At 38.7% G+C, this 2,026-nt stretch overlaps 1 protein-coding gene across 1 annotated transcript; it reads right to left on the bottom strand.

The window, feature by feature from the left end:
- Positions 1 to 637: 637 nt before the first annotated feature.
- On the bottom strand, positions 638 to 1,951 carry Pmar_PMAR026648 (molecular chaperone, putative; the record flags this gene model as incomplete). The annotated part of the gene is made up of 4 exons (XM_002788844.1): positions 638 to 809; positions 867 to 959; positions 1,376 to 1,487; positions 1,839 to 1,951. Coding segments are annotated over 4 exons (490 nt in total), but the record flags the coding sequence as incomplete, so codon positions are not given.
- Positions 1,952 to 2,026: the final 75 nt, after the last annotated feature.

Below are 2,026 nucleotides of genomic sequence, written 5' to 3'. Positions count from 1 at the left end.
ACAACAACCTTACCTCCAACTCCACTTCCCCTCCCACCGCTACATCCCCCATATCCAATTCTACGAATCTGCTGCCAATACCATTATCACCCCCAACAACTTCACTTTCCCCTTACTCTATTATTCGAAAATCTTCGCTGTGCGGCGTTGCATCGGTATTGACCTCTCGCGGCATCCAAAACCTCTTCAGCGAGTTCATCCGAAAGATACCACCCCGTCTTCGCAGCTTCGTTTTCCGCCATCCACGAGGAAAAATTACATAATCGATCACGCGATCGATTTCACCCCACACTAAACTCAAGCATGTTTATCCTCTCTAGGTATCTTTCGAAACGGCGGACAATCGTAATTTATAGCAACGAATGACGACAAGCTACTTTTCTTACTCTACATAGAGAAGTCATTTTACAACAACAACAACAACAACAACAACAACAACAACAACAACAACAACAACAACAACAACAACAACGACGGCGATCTGATCTTCAGTGTTTTGATAATTTCGTGGCGAATATGAATAATTTCGTACAGTTCAATTGAGTTACAATGCGGTGTAATTTACGTAAAAGTTGGTATACGAAAACTTCAACCTTTTTTGCACGCATGTACATAACCATCATCATCATCATAATCGTCACAAGATATACTTCAGAGCCTCCATTTGCGCCCTATTGAGATTTTCCGGAAATTCGACCTCAAAACAAACGATTAAATTTCCGAATTTTCCGGGCTCCTTCGAAATCGGCATCCCCGCATTTGACACAATCTCGCGACTTCCAGGCTTGATCATATGCTCCACCTTCAACCTGAGACGCGCTAAAAAGTCCCCAATACGGAATAATTTACCCATCTATAATCGTTACCTTCTAGTAGAACCTGCTAATGTAGGAACGTCGATCTCGAAACCAGTGAGAGCTTCCTTCAGCGTCACTTTCTTCTTGTACGTTAAATCAGAACTAAAATATGCGATATGAAAATTCCAAGGAAAACGAGAAAAATTTTTATGGCTTTCTAAATATGTGTATTCCAACTCTCAGTGCAAGGCGGAAATATGCACATGATCAACTACAAGTGTTAGTAACAATATGAAAATCGCGGGAGGAAATTTCGACACATTTATTTTTGTGAATCATCTCGAAATTGTGGGTGAATTCCTATCATTAAAAAGGAAATTCTCCAGCAGTAAAACAGACATTTTCCTCCAACTGCGAATAAAAAAATCAAAAATATATTATTCTTTCCTCAACACTTTTACAGGAATTATTTTTTCCTGCAGGAAAAAAAACCCCAAGGTAGTTCAAACCAATTCTTAAAACGTCCGGGGTGATTAATTCCGAATTCCCAACGATTATACCCACTTTACTACTACTACCCGCATCGTTCAAACAGTGGATGCTCTTTCTCCCGTATGATGAAAGCCACATCCTGGCATCTCCCACTACACCCAAGCTCATCTCCTTCCCCACTGAACGTTATCTTCGTGCCTGCCACAAAAATCACAAATAAACGAAAAAAATTCAGAGAAATTTTTTCCGATCTGAATTTTCCTGATTTCGCCAGGAAAAAATTTTTCAAGATAAAAAATTAATTTTGAGACACAAAAAAATTGTCAAAAAACGAAGGGAAATTCTCAAACATAGTTTTCGTGCTCCAATCAGAAATTTCCACAAGAGAATCGACACACAAAAAATACCAAAAATTTCACCAAAATATCTACACAACTATCATGTTGAATTTCTCGTAATTTTCACTCAAAAAAATACAAAATTTCTATAATTCGCGTAAATATTCTTTTCTTTTTTCTACAGAAAAAAAATTTCAGACACTTTTTCTACCAGCTTTCCATCCTGGTTTAACTTCTATCTCCAACGTCGTTTCGGGCAGCCTTTGAACGGTACAGCTCGAACGTTTAATCTGAAATGAAAACCGACAGACGCAGGAATCGAACCTGGGAATAAACATAAACCGGGCATAATTCAGTCAGTTGTGGTAAAGTAATGTTTCACAACTACCCTAGTGATAC

This window comes from Perkinsus marinus (assembly GCF_000006405.1).
Source record: "Perkinsus marinus ATCC 50983 genomic scaffold scf_1104296927450, whole genome shotgun sequence".
NCBI classification, from domain to species: Eukaryota; Perkinsozoa; order Perkinsida; family Perkinsidae; genus Perkinsus; species Perkinsus marinus.
Note: the sequence above shows the minus strand (reverse complement) of the source record. Positions and strands in the feature narration are given on the sequence as shown.